We start from the raw sequence: 18,403 nt of genomic DNA, 5'->3' as shown, positions 1-18,403 counted from the left end.
TCTTCGCAGGCAGGGTGGCTCTGCCATGCCGTGCTGCTGGGTCTTGGTTGGGGCAGGGAAGCGAGGCGTGCCTTGATGTGTTGCAGCGACGTGGCTGTTGTGGTTCTTCAAGCGGCAAGGGGTGCCGGTGGCGACCTCTTTCTCTTGGATGTATGCCGACGACAGGTTCAAAGCTAGGGTTTGTGCTCGGGCGGGCTAGGTCAGGGCCCGGGGCGGACCGAAGCTTGTGCTTCAGGTAGGAGAGGTCAGGCTTGGCCCGAGATGTGCTCGTGCTCTACTCATGGGTATGGTGCTCAGTGGTAGTGGTCGTGTTAGCGTTTCATGGTGCTCGGTGGTAGTGGTCGTGTTAGCGTTTCATCAGTGCGTGGATGGGCGCTGGTGACCACGGACAAAGCGTCATGTGAGCTTGCCTGGCAATGGCTCGGGGCTGGCTCGCCGGCGGCCTCGACAATCTCAGAGTTGTGCCCTAGTCGAGGGACACAGCTGTGGATGCCTCCTATATGGAACCCAGACTCAGGACTGATGTCGTGCATTCTTCTTACATGTAATAGGGACGGGGACAGAAATTCTGAACAAGCTACTAGAGACCAATAATCAGAAGAGAGGCTCATACTGAGGGCAAGTAAAAGCCCTGGGCGTACTCCTCCCTCTTCTCATGATATATTTTGCCCTCGGCTTGCACAGGATGGCAGTCCAGGCAACGTTCACTTGCAGCTCCCAGGCGCCGTGACTGCAGACTTGCTCTTCAGCAGGGTATGCTACGCTGACCAAGGTGCCTGCATCCTCGTCATCGACATCATCGCCATCATCAAGGAAGCGAACATGGGCAATAATTTCATCTTCTTCATCATCCGGGTCAGGGACAGCTACCAAGTTACGACTTAACACAACAGAGGAACCGCTCTTCATCTCTCTACTATCATACACAATCATCTGAGTCTCAGGGTCTTCACTAGTCCCAGCACATATTTTGTCAATCAAAGGTGGTGCTCCTTTCAAAATCTTGACTTCAAGGCTAGCTGCCACTGGACCATCAACAGGTGCGAGCACCAACTCCAGTCTGCTCAGCCAACTACTAAGCACCCTTGTGATTGGTTCAGGGTCATAGGGGACGACATGGAGCTGTATTACACCTTTGCTAAAATCTTCGTCGCTGGCATCACCCTTCACCCTCATATTGAACTCAAAGTAAATATTATCCGGCGGAACTAATGCCCGTTGTGGACCTGTCAATGTTAGCATATCATCCTGCACAGTAATTTTTTTTTAGAACGTAGACGTCAGGGACGTCCGGCTTTAAATTAATAAAGCCCTCAACTCAGGCAGCGTGCACAACCAAACAACCAAACGAACAAAAGGAGACCTAGTCTCTCGGAGTCTTAGACATACCCGAAACAAAACGAAAGGAGCATTACATGGCATGTCCAACCAACTTAAGAGCACGCAGGCTCGGAGGAAATACTTCCAAAAGGGGCACCCATCCCTATGAGACAGCGGAAGGAGGCGCCGGGGCTCGCGACGTGGAGTAGACAGAACGCAGGCGAGCTAGAGCGAGAAGATGTAGATCAGAGTCCTGTTGCCTTCCCAGCGGGGCCCATTGCTGCAAGAACAAGATGCATTTGTAGATTACGTCAGCAGGGTGAGAGGGGAACACACCCTCAATAGTAAACTTGTTACGAATGTGCCACAAAGCCCACAACATGGCCGCCGCATTTGTCCACATAACACGACGCGAAGAACCCTGGACTGAGGACAAAGACGACACTAGCTCTGGGCGGGAGTGTGGATCCCAATCCACCCCCGCGGCCTCCCGGACCGCGCTCCAGGCAAAGCGCGCCAAGGAGCAACGGAAGAACACATGGTCAGCGTCTTCCGGAACGCCACACAACGCACAAGGCCCAGCGGCCGGGCCATTGCGTTTGGCAATATTGATGGAAGTAGGAAGGCGGTCTTGACAAAGTTGCCAGAGGAACATCTTGATCTTGAGAGGAATTCGAGCCTTCCAAAGCCCCGCAGCAGCCATAGGGACATGGCCCCGGGATAACTCACTGTAAAGGGACTTGACAGTAAATTTGCCTGAGCCCGAAAGTCTCCAGGACACCGTCTCCGCGCTGTTCGACAAGCGAACGTCGGCAATCATAGCCCGAAGGCGGTCCCAATCCTCCCGCTCTGGCCCCGAGAGCTCCCGTCTAAAGTGGATAAGGGGCGGGGAGGAGCAAAGAGCCGAAGCAACCAATTGGTTGGGCTGGACAACGATGGAGTATAGTTGGCGGAATTCCGACCAAAGAGGTTGTTGGCCTATCCAAGTGTCGAGCCAGAAACGCGTGGAGCGTCCGTTATTTACCGAAAACCTCGCACCCCTGGCGAAGAACGGTTTTAGGGATTGGATGGAGTTCCAGAACGGCGATCCATGTGCCGCTGCCTCGAAGAAATTCCCCTCCGGAAAGTATTTGGCACGCAGGAGATCCATCCAGAGGCCAGTCTCTCCCTGAGACAGCTTCCAAATCCACTTGCACATAAGTGCAATATTCATCAACTTAGAGTTGATGATCCCGAGGCCCCCCTGGGCTTTAGGTCTACACACGGCCTGCCATTTAACCATGTGATATTTACGCTTTGGTCCCGCTCCTTCCCAAAAGAAACGGGCCCGCGGGGTGTCCATTTTGGTGTGGACCCCGTCAGCCAGCAGGAACAGGCCCATGGCAAACATGGGCAGGGACGATAGGCTGGAATTAGTTAGGATGAGTCTAGCCCCAGAAGACATAAACCGACCTCTCCATGGGCAAACCCTGCCCGCCACCTTAGTGCTGAGAGGTTCCCAATCGGCAATCGAGCATTTTTTCTCAGCGATCAGGAGGCCGAGGTAGGTGAAAGGCAGTTTTCCCAATTTGCAGTTAAGCAAATTGGCTACCCGCACGCTTTTGGCCGCATCCATCCCTATGGACACCACTTCACATTTGTGAAAATTTATTTTTAGCCCGAACATGAGCTCGAAACAAAGCAGAATGGCCTTTATTGTTGTGATGCTTTGAAGGTCCGGCTCGAAGAGGAGACGGGTGTCATCAGCGTACTGAAGGTGTGACACGCCTCCCGGGCTCAGATTACCAACCACTCCCCTGATATGGCCCGCAGTCCGAGCTTTGTCTAGCATGGCGCCCAGGGCGTCTGCCACAAAGTTAAAAAGCAACGGCGAAGCCGGGTCCCTTTGACGCAGCCCACGCTTGTTGCGGAAGAAGTTCCCTACTTCTCCATTCACCGCAATCACCGTTTGGCCCCCCGAGACCAATTGCATCATGCGGTGAACCCAGACCGACGAAAATCCTCTGTCCAGAAGGACTTGTCGGAGAAACTCCCTGTTCACTCTATCGTACGCCTTCTCCAAGTCTAATTTCAAAAGAACGGCAGGTTGTCGAGAGCGTTTAAGCGAGTGAATGATCTCCTGAAGGGCCAACGGCCCCTCCAGAATGTTTCGACCACGAATGAAGGCCGATTGGTTCCTACTAATAATTCGTTGAGCTATCGGAGACAAACGAGTGGAACAAGCCTTAGCGCAAATTTTAAAAGGGACATTAATGAGCGCGATCGGACGAAATAAACTAATACGGTCCGCTCCCTGTACTTTGGGGATCAAAGATAGAACCCCAAAGTTTAGGCGAGAGATATCTACAGTACCGCGCATGAACCCATTGCAGACATCGAAATTGGCCCTTTAAGCACTTGCCAAAAGCGTTTGAACATCGCCACCGGCCACCCATCCGGACCCGGAGCAGTGTCCGATTTCATCCCAAGAGCCGCAGCATCAATCTCCTGGGGGAGGAAGGCCAGCCCCAGGCCCTCATTCTCCATGTCCGTGACCCGCAGCGCAGGGTCCCAAACGTCCGCCCTCAGCCGGGCACGCGACTCCTCCCTGGAGCCCATCAGCTGGATATAGAAGTCGTAAATGTGACGAACGATGTCCTGTTGGCGCAAAGGCTCGGATTGCAGACACAGGATGGCGCACTTACGGCGTCTACCGTTAGCGTACGCGTGGAAGTACTTAGTGTTCGCGTCACCCTTGAGCGTCCACTTAATGCCCCCGCGTCTACGCCAGTACTCCTCCTCGGCCCTTAGGAGGGACTCAACTTGTGCTTCAACCGCATAGCGCTGGGCCCATTCAAGTTCCGAGAAGCTCTGCGTATCTGCAACCGCGTCCATACGGGCGAGGTCCGCGGTCAGACGCACTCGAAGCTGCTTATCCTCTCGGCTTGGTTGGCCTCCCAGCCTTTGAGGGCCGCACGCATTCCCGCCCCTGCGGCAATCCAAAATTCCATTGGCCCGCGCGGTTGTCTGATCCGAGCTACGCATGTCTCCCATTTGGAGAGGAAAATTTGCTCAAAATCCGGGACCTCAAACCACGCCGTTTCAAAATAGAAACGAGGGCTACGCTTTAACTTGTCCTCCCCTGAGGACAGGATTAAGGGAATGTGATCCGAACCAATCCTTGTTTCCGCATGGAGTGAGCACATGGGGAAAAGCATTTCCCACTCGGCGGACATGAAAACCCGATCCAGCACAGACCGCACCGGTGTTAACTGTTTGTTGGTCCAAGTGTAGCGTGCGCCCACGCGGGCCACTTCCCTAAGGGCCATAGAAGCTATCGCGTTATTAAACAGGGACACCCTTGTCCAGTTAATGATACCATTGTTCTTATCCGCTCCCGAGCGGATTAAGTTAAAATCGCCACCCACCAGCACTGGTAGGTTACGCACGCTCAGGGCCGCAACCTTTGCCTGTAGTTCACCCAAAAACTCTTGCGAGTGTGAGTGGTCGGCCGGGCCATACACCACAATGACCTCCCACTCGTTTAGAGTCGCGCGCTGACGAACGTGTGCCGATAGGAAGAATCTACCGGCATCCCACGCCACCACCTCGCAGCAAACTTGGTTGATGCCAAGTAGCAGGCCCCCCGAGTGACCCACCGCAGGCACCCAGTGCCACGCAAAGCGCTCGAGCGGATCGACGGCTAGCAGGTCCCAATGGGAAAAATCTGTCTTGATGGTTTCCTGCAAGCCAACTACGTCGATCCCCTCCTCATGCATGAATTCTTTCAACTGGGTCCGCCTCCCAGCGTGGCCGAAGCCGCGAATGTTCCAGAAAATAAAACGCATTAGATAACACGATTGCGGAGGCGGATACCGCGAGCGGTAACCACTTTGGCCACACGCCGTGTCTTAACAGGACGACAGGTTGAGGGGGACTGCGCAGCCCCTGCTGCTGTGTCCTCCTGGTCGGGCCGCGCAATGGCCAACAGAGAAGCCCCTACTTCGTCTGCTGCCGGCACAGCGCGTGCCGCCGCTGCCTGAGCGAGCGCGGCCTGTGCGATTTCCTTCGAGTGAATGAGCGACAAAAGTTCACGAGACTCACCCACATCGGACATATCAACACCACTATCTTCTAAGATACCCCCTAGACGCGCATCAGAATAATCGTCGAAGATTGTAAAACGAGGCAGGGGATTACCTTCGATTTCCATGTTCTTTTGAGCCACCAGGAGTTGAGCGCGTTGCATCGCAGGAAGATTGCCCTTGGCGCCTTTTGGGCGCGAGCTGGCCCTCTCCTGCGACACCGGGGCCACCACCACCGCCTTGGAGCGCTTGGCCTTGGAGATGGGCGCCGTCTTGGACACCTCCGCGCGCATCGCGTCAGAGGAAGGAGGCGGGACGGCCATCGAAGACCCGCCAGCCGAGCCCCCAGGGGAGGCCAGCGCCATCACCACCGGCCGAAGCGAGGCAGGCGTGCCCGCACGAACGGATGGAGGACTCACCGGCGCCACCGGGGTTGCCTTGCGTCCCGCCGTCTTCTTGTGGGACCGAATCCCACCGCCACCTTGACCAAGCGCTGGCGGAGGAGATCGCACCACCACGCGTGCCCCACCCATCCCCGCAGCCGCAGGGGAGACGAGCAACGAGCGCCCCTCCGAGACACAGGAAGCAGAGACGCCCTTGTCGATGTCGAGGCCGAGCGACAGGTTGGAGCCGTATTGATCGAAGCCCGTTTCATTGCTGCCCACAACACCTTGACGCTCCTCCTGGTCCTTTGCCGCCTCCCCGGCGGAAGGTCCATTCTCGGGCTCCTTGTCCTTGATCCCCAGCTTGTCCCAAGTCGCGGTATCGATCGAGTCATCACCCATGCTCGTGTCCCGCTCCTGATCCTTGCCATCTGGGCCCTTGTCCACGCTAGTTGGTGGAGGGGGAGGGGGCGCAGCACCCTGCAGACCGTCCGCCTCGGCCTCCATCCGAATTGTGAAGCCCTCACTGTTGAACCACAATTGGACGTACCCACGGAGCTTAGCCGGGGAGCGACAAGCGAACCGCATCCGCACCGGACCGAGCCCAACCAGCGACGCCTTGTCCACCTCCATGGGGCGCCCAATCATCATAGTCCCTGCCAAGAGATGATCCTCGCGGCGGTTCTTGGGCGGCACACCCCACAGCTTGACCCAGACATCTGGCATGATCTCGGCCTTGGGCACCTCCGGGAGGGATTCCTTTATTTCCGCCAAGATGTTGTTGAGGGACAGAAACAGCTTGCCGCTGCAGGTCGCCATCCGCAGCAAGGCCTTGTTGGGGAAGACGACGGAGAAAAGGTTCTCGCCGATCGCCGTCACTTGCCAGTCCCACTCCCCCTCGAAGAGATGGGGGAGTTCCGCCTCCAAGATGGGGACCGAAAGCAGGCCAAGCGCCGCCGAGATGACCGCCGCATCCGCCGCCAGAGGGGGTGCGCACAGTAATTTAGGAAATGTCAAAATATGTCTCTGCGTAGTAAGTAGAGCAAGCTGTGTAGCTGGACATGCTAACCAAACCAAACTGACTAGTCACATAAACTCAAACCAATTTTCAAAATTATCTTGTATAACTAGCCTGGGGAGCATCCATCACCTATGATATAAATTGCTACCAATAGCCATGCATTTGCACTACCAGAATAACTGGCGATGCCGACGGCCGAACCTATGCCGACGGCCACCGTCGGCATAGATTAGCCTATCCCGACGGCCCAGCCCAAGCCGTCGGCATAGAAAAGTCGTCGGCGTATATCCATCTATGCCGACGGCCCCCGTCGGCAAAGCTCACCCGTCGGCGTCGCGAGAAATATGCCTACGACGGCCATCGGCATAGGTAAGCCCGTCGGCATAGAACGTGGGCCCGGCTACCCGGGCGGAAACGGCCTTTTGACGGCGTTAGTCTACGCCGACGGGCTAACGGCGGCCGTCGGCATAGCCCCCACGTCATCGATCCGCGTCGCCCGCCACATCATCGATCCGCGTCGCTCGCCGGTCCGTGGGGTGGCAAATCTATGCCGACGGCCTGGCCGTCGGCATAGGCCTGGCCCATGGATGTTGCCACGTCATCGATCCCCGCCCTTTGCCACGTCATCGATCCCCGCCCTTTGCCACGTCATCGATCCGTGGTCGTGTGCGCAGGTATGCCGACCGTCGGCATACCTCTATTTTTTATATTTATATTATTTACTTTTTCCTGTTTTTTTCACAACATAAATGTGCCTTATCTAACAAAAAAACATACCCCGATGGTATATCGATTGCCCCCCTCACGGATGTTGCTGCCGCCGTGCCCCACAGCGACGCCGGTGAGGGGGGCACACCCCGGAGCTGCGTGGCGGGTGCCTGCGCCAGCCACACGCTTCCACAACCGTAGGAGGGCCCAAAGCAACACCTAGCAGCATTGCTACCCCCCCCAGGTACACCGTCCCGTCTAACCGGGCCCTCATACATGCGGGGCGGTGTGGTGCCATGTCTAAAGAGGCGGGACGGGGGCCCTGGGGGGATAGCAATACCACCGGAGCGTTGCACCGGGCCCTCATACATGCGGGGTGGTGTGGTGCCATGTCCAAAGAGGCGGCGCGCATCTCCGCGGTGTGCCCTCCCTCACGAATAGCAGCGCCGCCGACACCTGGAGGGGGGAAACGGACGCGTCGGGTCTACACGGAGGGGATCTTGCTGTGGGTCTGGCCCGGATGTTGCTCCAAAGTGTTCCTATGGGCTGACCTAACACAACCGGGTGGAGAGTTCCACTGGTCAAAGCCCGTCCGTGTAAAGTCAAAGGGCTAGATCCCGTGGTCTAACGCTACATCGTTAGGCGGGACGGGGGCCCTGGGGGGATAGCAATGCCACCGGAGCGTCGCACCGGGCCCTCATATATACATGCAGGGTGGTATGGTGCCATGTCCGAAGAGGCGACACGCGTCTCTGGGGTGTGCCCCCCTCACGGACGGCGGCGCCGCCGGCACCTGGAGGGGATAAACGGACGCGTAGGGTCTACACGAAGGGGATCTTGCTGTGGGTCTGGCCCGGATGTTGCTCCAAAGTGTTCCTATGGGCTGACCTAACACAACCGGGTGGAGAGTTCCACTGGTCAAAGCCCGTCCGTGTAAAGTCAAAGGGCTAGATCTCGTGGTCTAACGCTACATGGTTAGGCGGGACGGGGGCCCTGGGGGGATAGCAATGCCACCGGAGCGTCGCACCGGACCCTCATATATACATGCAGGGTGGTGTCGTGGCATGTCCGAAGAGGCGGCACGCGTCTCCAGGGTGTGGCCCCCCTCACGGACGGCGCCACCGCCGGCACCTGGCCGCCGCCCCGCCCCGACCTCGTCCCCGCCCAACGCCGCCACCCCGCCCCGAGTCGACCTCATCCCCACCCAACACCGCCGCCGCTCGGTGGTGAGGCGAGGGCCTCCTGCCCGGAGTCGCCGCACTCCCTCCCCGGAGCAGCTGCCGCCTCGACCTCCTCTCCGTTAGGTCCGGTCCCATTCCCTCCCAAGAACATTTTTTTTTGTTTTTTTCATGATTTTGCAGAGGATAAGAGGGCTAAATGTGATAGTTAGACACATAGATGGTAGTTAGATAGATAACTTGTTCATACGGATTGTTTTGAGATGATGATGATGATGATGATGATGATTGTTAGATGAGAAGTGATAATGATGATTTTTTATGCTTCGATGATTTTGAGATGATGATGATGATAGATGACAGATGGTAGATGATGATGTTGATGATAGATGCTGATGTTTTTCTATGCTTCGATAATTTTTGGATGATGATGATGTTTTTTTATGATTCGACGATTGTTAGACGATGATGATGATATTGTGATGTTCTATTAGTTGTGTTGTTCTAATTTTTTGTCGCGATGGAATTTGCAGGCTTTGTGGTGTCGCATTTCATCGGAGTGACCGTTGTTCGACGCGTTGGTCCCCCTGAGCACCCCTCTGCTGTTCGACTACTTCCTCTACAGCCGAGGGTGAGCTATAAGTCCATCTCCTCCCTTTTTTCATATCACTAGATTTCATTCTCAAGTCACCTGGCGTAACCTAGGTCTCCCATCCGAAAGGGTTGCATCGATAAATATGCATTCAATTGCATATTTATCACCGCAGCTCTTTCGGATTGTCCAGCGTTTTCCACGGACAGCCCGAGGATGTGTAGATTGGTTATGTTCTCCATGTTCTACCCTGTTCCGAGACAGGATTTCGGCGGCGCCTCCCCATTGTTCTCCGGAGCACATTCTCACGGCCATTTGCCGAGACGTGTATCTGGAGAACAACGGGGAGGTGCTTCCGAAATCCTGTCTCGGAACAGGGTAGAACATGGAGAACATAACCAATCTACACATCCTCGGGTGGGATTAGGACCCATCTTTACCTATTAGAGATGTAGGTGGATTCAACGCGGTAGAAACTGAAAATTTGATGTGATTAATTTAAGTGAATCCTTAATTATGTTGTGTAGCTTGCAAAAAAGCAGAGGATGGCAGATAATCAGTGGATGTACAGTGGTTTTATCCGTCGGAATCGAGTAACATCATAGTGGATCGCGAAAACCGATGTGTATTTGAAGGAGATATTCCGTCGTCCAATGAGAATTATCCCACCATGCCCCTGTGCGAGATGTGCCAGACGTCACCGTAGAAATCAGATGGACATGACTGAGCACCTTCGCACGCACGGATATATGCCAAACTTTGACAGGCCGCCGATAAACATAGCCGAGCAGGACCGTGGTAGAGAGGAGGTGATGCGACAACGCATCGATGGATATGAGGACGACGGGGTCAGGGACATGCTAGATGATGTCATTGTTGCAGAAACGGCGAATGCGACACCTTCAGAGAATGAACCGGAGGAGCCGGAGGCAACCGCAAAGGCCTTCTTGGAGGTCTTGGCCTCGTCGAAGAAACCTCTTTATGCGGGTGCGAAAATATCTCAGCTGGATGCCATCTCGCAACTGATTGCAGTCAAGGCTGAGTACGGCTGTAGCCAGAAATGCTTCGAAGCATTCTTGGGAGTATGGGCTAACAGCCTCCCTGAGGGTCATGAACTGCCGAAAAGCATGTACGATACAACGAAAATCATGAAGGCACTCTCTATGGATTATGAGAAAATAGATGTTTGCCCGAAGAATTGCCTTTTGTTTAGGCACGAGTATGCGGATGACAAGTACTGTAGGCAGTGCGATTCGTCTCGGTACATTGAGGTGGTCGGTGAGGATGGTGAGAAAAAGCAGCTAACCATCCCCGTTAAGGTTCTTCGGTATCTTGATTTTATAAAAATACTGCAGCGCCTTTTCATCACGAAGGAGTCTGCCAAAATGATGAAGTGGCACAAGGAAGGTATAAGGTACAATCCAAAAAAAATCGTACATCCATCGGAAGGGGAAGCATGGAAGTCGTTCGATGAAGAATACCCCGAGGAAGCAGCCGAGGCTGGGAATGTCAGAATAGCCATATCAGGTGATGGGTTGAATCCATATGGTATGTCGTCCAATCCATACAGCTGCTGGCCCCTGTTTGTAATTCCGCTCAATCTTCCTCCCGGTGCCCTAATGCAACGCAAGACCATGTTCTTGTCGCTCATCATTCCGGGGCCTGATTATCCGGGGAAGCAATTGGGTGTGTTTATGCAGCCGCTGGTGGATGCTTTCCACCATTCTTGGTACTTTCCGACGTTGACATACGACCGGGATCTGCAGAGAAATTTCTTGATGAAAGTTTGGTTGCACTATTGCATGCATGAATTTCCCGGCTATGCTTATTCTGCGGATGGTGTACAAGTGGGAAGATGCCATGCCCAGTGTGCATGCAGGCTCTGCGAATGATTTGGCTGAGTAAGGGTGGCAAGTATGTAGCCTTTGACCTGCATCGACAGTTCCTCCCTCCAGACCATCCAGACAGGGAAGACAAGAAGAACTTCACGAAAGGCCGGGTTGTTCATGAAGTAACCGAGATTCCAACATTTTCGGGGGCAGATGTTCTTGCTCAGCTAAAAGCTCTGCAGCTTAAAGTCGAAGGCAAAGGCAAAGCCAAAGCCAAAGGCTTCGAGGGATATGGTGAGACGCACAACTGGACTCACATTACCCCCTTCTCGCAGCTTCCCTATTTCAAGGACCTCAAACTTCCTTACAATATCAATGTGATGCACACCGAAAAGAATGTGGCAGAGTCCCTTTTCCACACGATCCTCAATATTCCTGATAAGACGAAGGATAACGTTAAAGCTAGAGCCGATCAACAGAGAATTTGTGATAGACCACGTCTGAACATGAAGCCTCCCACAGGCGGTCGAAAAAACTGGTTCAAGCCAGATGCTGACTTTGTCCTTAAACAGCCAGAAAAAAAGGAAGTACTTATCTGGCTGAAACACATTTTGAAGTTCACCGATGGTTATGCATCGAATATAAGTAAGGGAGTCAATCTTTCAACGGGCAAAGTGACCGGCCTGAAGAGTCATGACTACCATGTATGGATTGAGCGGATAATGTCGGTGATGGTTTGAGGTTATGTCCCCGAGCATGTCTGGCGAGTGCTTGCCGAGCTAAGCCATTTCTTCCGCACGCTCTGTGCTAAAGAAGTAAGTAAAGACGTGATTGAAAAATTGCATAAGAAGGCACCGGAGTTGATAGTCAAGCTAGAGAAGATCTTTCCGCCAGGCTTCTTTACACCGATGACACATCTCATTCTGCACCTCGCGAACGAGGTATTGTTGGGGGGGGCCTGTGCAGAATCGCTGGCAGTACGGCCCTGAGAGACAGAACAAGCATCTCCGACAGAAATGTGGAAACAAAGCTAAGATTGATGCTTCCATAGCTGAGGCAGTTATCCTAGAGGAGGTGTCAGACCTCAGGACATCATACTATCCAGACCACGTTCCCCATCTGCATAACAAGGTGCCTCGATACAACATAGAAGAGCCGAAGTATAAACCCAGGCTCCATCTATTCAACGCGCAAGGTGGGAGGGCTGGGGCCTCGAAACCTTATAACATGCCACGACAAGAGTGGGAGGACCTCATGTTCTATATCTTGCACAACATCAGGGAAGTTGAGGAAGTGTGGATGAGGTAATACCACTACACCATTCCTTTATGTCTTCCACATCATCATGTTTTATGTTCACTTAGTCCCGGTCTAACACCGCTTTTCTTTTTTTAGTGATTTCGTTCAAGAGGAATGGACGGGAATGAATCCTCCTACTGAGGCGGAGGCACTTACTCTTCTCCGTCATGGAAACCCTGGACGTAAAAATTTTGTTGCTTGGTTCATGGAGAAAGTAATTTTCCACACTCCCCTATTAAATACCTAGTTCAACATTTATTAGTTAACTAATGCACGCAACAATTTCAATTATACTTGTAGGGAAAAGATCCGAACATATCTATGGATGATGAATTGAGATGGGTTTCCATGGGTTTTGACCCTGCCGTCATGACATGTAAAAGTATGATGTGAATGGGTATCGCTTCCATACAGAGGAGCACCCTAACATCCGGCCTGATCCCAAAACTATAAATACCGGAGTGTACACCCCCGGTCAAAATTCAGTAGACTACGGGGAAAGAGTAAGTGCCACTTTATAATAATTTCATTATTTTGCTTGTCACATGCTCATTCCGGTTGTTATTTATTTTGCTTGTCACATGCTAATAGTTCATTCTTTTGCAGCAACTGGATATATTCTAAAGGGGTCCGTATTCCCAACGGCCTCATCACCGTCTTGCTGAAGTTACACTGGCCGGGGTTGTACTGTCCGGATCCAGTCAGGCACCCGAACCATCGGGTCTTGGCCACGAGCTGGGAGCACTGGGAAGCGGCCCTCCACGCGGACCATGGGACCCATGCCAAGGCCGTGATCACCACTTTCTGGGTGAGTTCTCTTTAGAAGCACAAGTCCATTCCAGTTTCATGAATGATTTAACTCATGGCTTCTTTCATTCTTGTTTCGTGCATGATTGTAGAAATTCTATCGAGTTCTCCCGGAGCACAGGGCCAGAGCGGACCAGATCGTGCTGCGCCAATGCAAGAAGAAGGCCCGCCAGATGCAGTACGAGGTGCGCTATGTGGCCATCTCGACATACCATCACGACTATCTTGGTGTGAAGATGACCAAGGAAGACGCGCGGAGGATGGGCATTACCTTGGAGAGGGACGAGTTCTTGAAGGTAAGTATAAAAGATTTTTCATTATGCTTTCATTACCTTGTGGTACATTTCATCGTTTCGTGTTGACATGCCATTATGCTTTCATTATGTAGGTGTTACCAAATTGGTGTTATGGAAAAGACGAGTCCTGGGCGGCATTGGTGGATCTTTGGTGTGATGAGGCTGGAGCCTGGGCGGCTATGAGAGTCAAAAACAAGGCTAACCGAGGGAAGGAGGGAGTACATGCTCAGGGAAACCGAAACCACTATCTCCACAAGGCAGTTAATGTATGACTAACCCCATTAAACATTCTTCTTCTTCTATTTACCATTACTTTCTTATGTATGACTAACCTCTGTTTGGTGGTGCAGGAGGAGAAACTGAAGCGGCCGCTCTCACACATGCAGGCGTGGGAGATCGCCCATACGCGGAAGGACCCGAAGCCTGGCGAGCCCAAGTACTACGGCAAGAAGACCGCGCATAGGAAGAAGGCCTACTCCGATGGGTATCTGGCGTTACATCCTGACACACCTGACCCCATTGCGGCGGATCTGGACGAAAGGGTGGTGGTGGGCATGGGGCCGAAGGAGCACGGTCGGGAGGCGGTTCTCGATGCTGTGATCACTCCTACTATCTCCTACACACAGCTTCGTCGGATCGACCCGACCCTGAGCCAGCGCACGAGCACGCCCATGAGCAGTGCACCGTCACTGTCCTTCTTTCAGGAGCAACTGTAAGTATTTTCCCTTTTATCTTCATTGCTCACTTTATTTTCCGCATTTAGTAGTTTTATGAGTTTCATCATGTCATACTGTAGGCCTACATGGAGTACACACGCCAGGAGACCATGGCGTGGCACGACCGCCTTCATGCATACCATCAGCAGAGGGATCGCCAGATGCAGCACGCTTTTCAGGAAATGGCGGCCGGCAGGTGTCCTCAATGGCCATCAGCAGAGGGTCCTCTAGCACAACCAACGTTGCTGACCTTTGAGAAGTTTGTGGCACAGAACGCTGGCCCCTCGCCGGTTAGTTCATCCCCAATCTATTCACTCAAAGCATATCATGCCTTTCAACACAGTCATATATCCCGTTAATATGTCTTTTCAACATCCAGGTAACCGGTGGATCAACGGTGGTCTTCGCAGCACTCCCGAGTCACGGAGCCCGACCACTCCGATCCATGGAGGCGGAGGCGGTCTTGGCGGTACCGCTGCCGCTATCAGTGACGACCTGGGCTTCAGCGGTCTTGGCGGTGACAACCTCCGCGGTCCTCGACGTCCTGGCGCTTAAGCCTTTTGGTTACTTGTGTGCTTATGCTTATGTATCTTTAGATGACTTGTGTGTGGTGTGGTTGATAAACTTGTGGTCTTTGATGGTCCTTTAGATGACTTGCGTGCTTCTTTATATGCTTATGCTTATCTTTATGCTGATTATGATGATGCTTATGCATATATTGTTGTGATGGTGACGGATGATACTTAAATATGTTCTATATGTCTATTTCCATCATATATATCTGCTGATATGTGTTGTATATCTGAATTGAATTGATTTGAAAACAAACAGAAAAAAGAAAAAAAATCAAATACAAACTATGCCGACGGCTAGGGCGTCGGCATAGGGCTGGCCTGAGTGCCCAGTTGCTGACGCGTGGCATCTATGCCGACGGCTTAGCCGTCGGCATAGATTTAAACTAAGCCGACGGCCAGGCCATCGGCATAGATGCCACGTGTCAGCAACTGGGCGCTCCATGGGTAAGCCTATGCCGACGGCCTCGCCGTCGGCATAGATTTAAACTAAGCCGACGGCTAGGCCGTCGGCATAAATGAGCCACGTGGCGAGCAGCGGGTGGTCGTCACTTGACGGCGGCCGCCGTTAGACGGGAACGTTGCCGACGGCCAGGGCCGTCGGCATAGATGTACGGACACCGTCGAGATAGATCCTATGCCGACGGCCTCCCGGGCTGCGCCGACGGATATGTTGCCGACGGGGGCCGTCGGCATAGGCATGTCCCGACGGCATATCAGGGCTATGCCGACGGCCCTCGCCGTCGGCGTATGGTGCGATTCCGGTAGTGTTGTGGCTTGCATGTTAAACAGAAGGTACACTTATTTTATTCGCGGAACAAACATGTCAGCATTAGAAGAGCCACTTTTTACAACCGGGCATGTTAAACAAGTAATCAGACCACAGTGTACAAAATAAGCAACTAAACCTCACATGAAGTTAAAAGGCAACAAGTTTTGAACAAGTGACCAGAACTAAATGGAGAAATCTGATGAAATAGTGGTGTATGAAAATAACAATCAAGTTGCTAGGGAACTACATTGAAAAATAATAGCTTGGAGGTCACAACAGAACAGTAAGCTAAGATAGCTATATCATGAGTGAACAGTATGCTACGATAGCTACATCGTAACATAACAGTAAGCTCAGATAGCTACATCGTGAACAGACAGTAAGCTCAGATTGCTACAACGTGAACCGACAGTAAGCTGCAACAGCTATCAATGTTTTCAGTCAAAATGTTAACTCAGTAACTCACAAACTATTTTTACTGAAATTCGTGTATCTGGTATGACGCTAAGCTTCCAGAATGACAAGAGACATTTTTCAGTTAACATTGCAGAGCAGGACCTGTTCTTATAGGGAAACAAGTACATATAGAAGAAATGCCGAAGAGTACATGGCATAAACCTAGCAAATTTTAGCAGACCATATTGAAGTATGGAGCTGCTTGCATTTCAGTTTGTATTGAGTCCAAAAAGTTCGGCTCAGATACCAGACCTGTGAAACTACTCACTAGGGCACCAGCGATTATATAATATAATATTATGGTGAAATTCAGCATACACACCTTGTATACACAATAGATTTATTATCAAGAGGATAAAAATATTAGGATTTGATTAGTATATATGAGTAAGTAAAAGCTAACGAAGCAAAGGGATGGACTAGTGCACACCTTGGAGCTGATCATCTGGGGGTCTTCCCTTCCACGTCTGAACAGATAGATACATCTGTAGTCAATCCTATCCCTTGCAAGAACAGTACCATATACGCTTATTGGATAACCCCGGTCAGATTCGATTACTTTGACGGAAATGACGTTGACGGCTGACGTCACCATGTACCTCTCCAACTCAGGAGTTATATTGCTATCAAGCGGCGGCCCAAGGCCAAACTTAGCTGTAAATCAAGGGCAAGAGACACAAGTCAGAACCAGCCAAGAAAAGATGCCTAGTTTATTGTTCACATAGATACACACTACCGGACTCGGGCACTATGCCTACAGCCCAGGGCCGTCGGCATAGGTCCTTTGCCGTCGGCATAGATCTATGCCTACGGCTGCCGTCGGCATATCCCCGTCGGCGTAGATCACGTCAGCGTAGTCTTGTCAGACCGTCGGCGTAGTATAGCCGTCGGCATAGGGGCCTATGCCGACGGCCGGGCGTCAGCCGTCGGCATAGTTTAGCCGTCGGCCGTGTTTTTCGCCTGACGGCAACGGGCAGCGCCGTCAAAAGCGCTAACGATTCACGGAATGCCACGTGGCAGAGCTAACCAAGGGAAGAGACAGAAGCGAAATCCACACTCATCAGTCTCTGCATGTTCAGTCAATCAATCAATCAATACCCAGACTGCTGATAAAACAATTGCAAGCATACTCACACTCTTTATCGAGGTCGAAGCCGGCTATATTGAAGCTGCAGAAGCGGGTAGGGACCAAGAGTTTCGACTTAGGATCCAATTCGGTGATGCTTTTGACACAGGCAATGTGAAGCTCCTCGAGCTCTGCCTTTGCCTTGAGCATAAACTCACCATCATCATCATCGCTGTCCCACTCCCACATTGGAATCTCAAGCTCCTCGGTCACTTCCTTCTCCTACACAGTCGAGACGGTCGAACTTCCAATTTCCGTAAGGGGTTGCTCACCCATCTTGCAGGCCGGAACAGCCATATCCTCGTCCTCCCGCTTCTCCTCGTCGCGGGTTGTTGGGCTGGCCGCGATCTCCATAGCCATAGGGGCTTGCTCCTTCGGGGTACCATCGCTGGCTGTACAACAATCAAGAAATCCATGGTGAACCGAAGAAGGTAACTAGGTAGAAAAGAGAAAGGGGGTGGAGGAAGGAGACGGGAACCTTCTTCGTAGCTGGCGGCGGCGTCGTCCTTGTCCCAGCGCCGCTTCCGACCGATCAGCGCCGTCACGGGCAGCTGGGTCTCGCCCAACATCTTGCCACCCAGGAAGAAGAAGAAGGCGTGAGATGATCAACGGCGATCGACGTCGCCGGCGGCAGAAGTTAAGCTAGGTTTTTTTTTTGAAACTAAGCTAAGCTAGGGTTTGAGGGGGGCGGCGATTCGATTGGGGAATCGAATCAATAAGCCGGGACAGGAGTCGGAAATGTGTGTTTTTTTTGAGGATCGAGTCGGAAATGTGTTCATGCCCATTAGGCGGCGTTGGTACTACAGCCCGTTTCATCACTTGGCCCGGCCCAACTTGTTCCCCTTTTCTGGTTTTAGGAAGGTACAGACTGATTTTAGTTTCAAAAAAAGGTACAGACTCATTTTTCTTTGTTTCGGTTTTCCTTTTTCTTTTATTTTTTTTCATTTTCTTTTTTCTTTTTTTTTCATGTTCGAATTTCCTTTTTTTCCTTTTTTCGTTTATTCACATGCCTAATCAGTCAATATACAACAAGTTGTCACCATATAAATTTAAATTTAATAATGAGACAACATAGATACAAATGTTCACATATGTCATATCATTTTCTTCACTGAGTTTTAAAGGAGTTTTCATTTTTTTACGGGATTTAAAGGAGTTTTCACTGACATATCAGATTCCACTCATTTTCCTTATGAGTTTCTCTCAAAGTTCCTCATAACAGTTTTTAGTGAGGCAGTATCTTTTTAACATCATGTGTCATACT

General features: G+C 52.0%; 1 protein-coding gene and 1 long non-coding RNA gene across 2 annotated transcripts; one reads left to right on the top strand and one right to left on the bottom strand.

Annotated features, from left to right (window-relative positions):
* Positions 1–594: 594 nt before the first annotated feature.
* Positions 595–17,708, bottom strand: LOC109786089 (uncharacterized). Its single transcript, XM_045228656.1, has 5 exons — positions 17,618–17,708; positions 17,431–17,531; positions 17,148–17,361; positions 16,444–16,667; positions 595–1,248 (listed from the first exon to the last, which is right to left on the bottom strand). Exons 1-5 carry the CDS (start codon positions 17,706–17,708, stop codon positions 595–597), a joined length of 1,284 nt encoding a protein of 427 aa, XP_045084591.1.
* On the top strand, positions 12,286–14,419 carry LOC141022402 (uncharacterized). The gene is made up of 3 exons (XR_012183700.1): positions 12,286–13,202; positions 13,294–13,497; positions 13,590–14,419. It is a non-coding gene; the product is annotated as an uncharacterized lncRNA (long non-coding RNA).
* Positions 17,709–18,403: the final 695 nt, after the last annotated feature.

This window comes from Aegilops tauschii, chromosome 5, assembly GCF_002575655.3.
Source record: "Aegilops tauschii subsp. strangulata cultivar AL8/78 chromosome 5, Aet v6.0, whole genome shotgun sequence".
NCBI classification, from domain to species: Eukaryota; Viridiplantae; Streptophyta; class Magnoliopsida; order Poales; family Poaceae; genus Aegilops; species Aegilops tauschii.
This window is presented reverse-complemented; position numbering and strand designations above follow the sequence as displayed.

Bases quoted from the DNA above. Each gene is read 5' to 3' on its own strand.
- LOC109786089 (XM_045228656.1), bottom strand. From the start codon at position 17,708: ATGTTGGGCGAGACCCAGCTGCCCGTGACGGCGCTGATCGGTCGGAAG. The intron at 17,532-17,617 runs GTTCCCGTCTCC...ATTGTTGTACAG, and splicing joins CGCCGCCAGCTACGAAGAAG to CCAGCGATGGTACCCCGAAG. The intron at 17,362-17,430 runs GTTCCGGCCTGC...TCGACTGTGTAG, and splicing joins GGGAGGACGAGGATATGGCT to GAGAAGGAAGTGACCGAGGA.